General features: G+C 40.9%; 1 protein-coding gene across 1 annotated transcript in view; it reads left to right on the top strand.

Moving 5' to 3' along the window:
• The window catches only part of Zpbp (zona pellucida binding protein), a 47,796-nt gene that overhangs the window by 13,485 nt on the left and 32,484 nt on the right, over positions 1-1,827 (top strand). Inside the window, exon 4 of the mRNA XM_005396624.2 lies at positions 353-502. Within this exon, the coding sequence (XP_005396681.1) occupies positions 353-502 (150 nt within the window). The remainder of the gene's footprint in view (positions 1-352; positions 503-1,827) is intronic.

Genomic DNA, 1,827 nt, shown 5'->3' on the forward strand with positions numbered 1-1,827 from the left:
CTGGCTTCCTGCTGAGTCACTTAGCCAAACCTCTAGACTCCCCAAGTTGACACAATGTTTCAACCATAACAGCCCTGTTCAGTGCAAAGGGCAGGTTAAGAGACGTGTGGCATTTCCTGATCAGTCTCTCACCACTTAGCCATGCTCTTGATGGCCTGTGATTGGTGAAAGTCTGACACTGTGAGGACATCCTGGCACCACTGTCTGCCAACACCAGATACGAGGGCTGGCTGTGTCCTGGATCCTTCTGGTGACTGTGGAGATAAATGTTGATTGTTCTTCCTGCTTGAAAAATGCTGTGGTATTTTATCTGTCCCATGTAATTGAAACAACTGTATTGCTCCTTTACTAGAAAACAGCACCGCGCAAGTAACCTCCACAGGAAGCCTTGTGTTCCAGAACTTTGAGGAGACCATGAGTGGCGTTTACACTTGTTTCCTGGAGTATAAACCTAACGTGGAGGAACCTACTAAAAACATTCAGCTGAAATATATTGTCTATGGTAAGAGGTGAATTTGTGTTGTAATTTTGCATAGTTTTGAAACACTTACATATTGTTACAGTTATATTTGATATATGATTTTTCTCTTTTTCATCTCTTTTAATTAATTAAAAAATTACTGCTGGTCTGTGTTTTAATTTGTGCATTTTAACAGCAAAGTCCCAGGGGCCCACTGGAAACTTAGCATCCAGTGTTCACTAGGACCCTGCCCAGGCACCAGAGTGTGCCTGCAAGCACAGAAAATCCTCCTGCATGGAGGTTCGGGTGTTCCGTGTCCCAGGTGCACACAGCTGCCATCATGAGGGGAAGCGTGCTTTCCTGCAGGGAGAGCTTTGCCGGCAGCCTCTGGCCTGCTGATACCTCTTTTGTGCATGTACACTGTTGTGTGGTCTGTGTGCGCTTGTGCGGGACATCTGGGGAGGCTCTTTGGAACGGCACTTGAGAGCACTTGAGGGTGTTTTGACTCAAATTCAGACTTCCCTGTAGCTCAGGTTATAGCTCGATATGGGAAAGATTTCTGGAGAGAAAAGCTGCTGGTGTTGTCTACAGGCCGAGAGGCACCTGCTCTATCCACACTGCTTCCCTGAGCCTCGGGCGTTTCCAGCACTGATGCCCCTGGCCCGGGTATTCTGCATGCATTTGTATATATCACATGTTTTTCATGGTATAAACCATGATACATGTATATGTATGCAGACAACAAAGACATACATTTACTCATTACATGCTATAGAAGAGTCAGTAAAAGTGTCATGTATCTATAAGATTTGCATCTGGATTTGACATTTATTTTCAATATTCTTGCTCACTACTTAATAGGCCTTTTTGGTATGGTCACACAAATCTTTTTTCAGCTTGCACAATACTTTTCCTGTTTGTCCCTTGATTAACTTCTTTTGTGTTGACTCTGTTCTGTTCTGGAAATCTTTTGTTATCGGCTAAGATCTCTGTTCCTTATGTTGTTCTTATTGTTTTATTTTGTTTCTAATTTTAGTATATTCTATGTGAGAATTTTATGATGTGTTGTAGAAGGTTATGATTAAATTTTTGCCTTTTATGATTTCAGTTAGCTTTTTTAATTTCAGTATTTTATATGTTTTAGTTTTTCAAGAATAACTATTTGTTGATCATTTCTCTTTGACAGTAGCTTCATAATAATTCATGTGTTTTTTTTCTTTACTGTTTAGAGTTTTAAAAAGTTATTAATCCCTCCTCCATTAAGTGTCTTTTAGGCTTCTTTCTCTTGGTTTGTTATTTTTTACTTCCATGGTCTTGGATTTCCCCAAAGGTGTGGCAGGGGAGTCCAGTTTCCATTTCTGTTTGCA

Source organism: Chinchilla lanigera, unplaced genomic scaffold (genome assembly GCF_000276665.1).
Source record: "Chinchilla lanigera isolate Chin_1 unplaced genomic scaffold, ChiLan1.0 scaffold00055, whole genome shotgun sequence".
NCBI classification, from domain to species: Eukaryota; Metazoa; Chordata; class Mammalia; order Rodentia; family Chinchillidae; genus Chinchilla; species Chinchilla lanigera.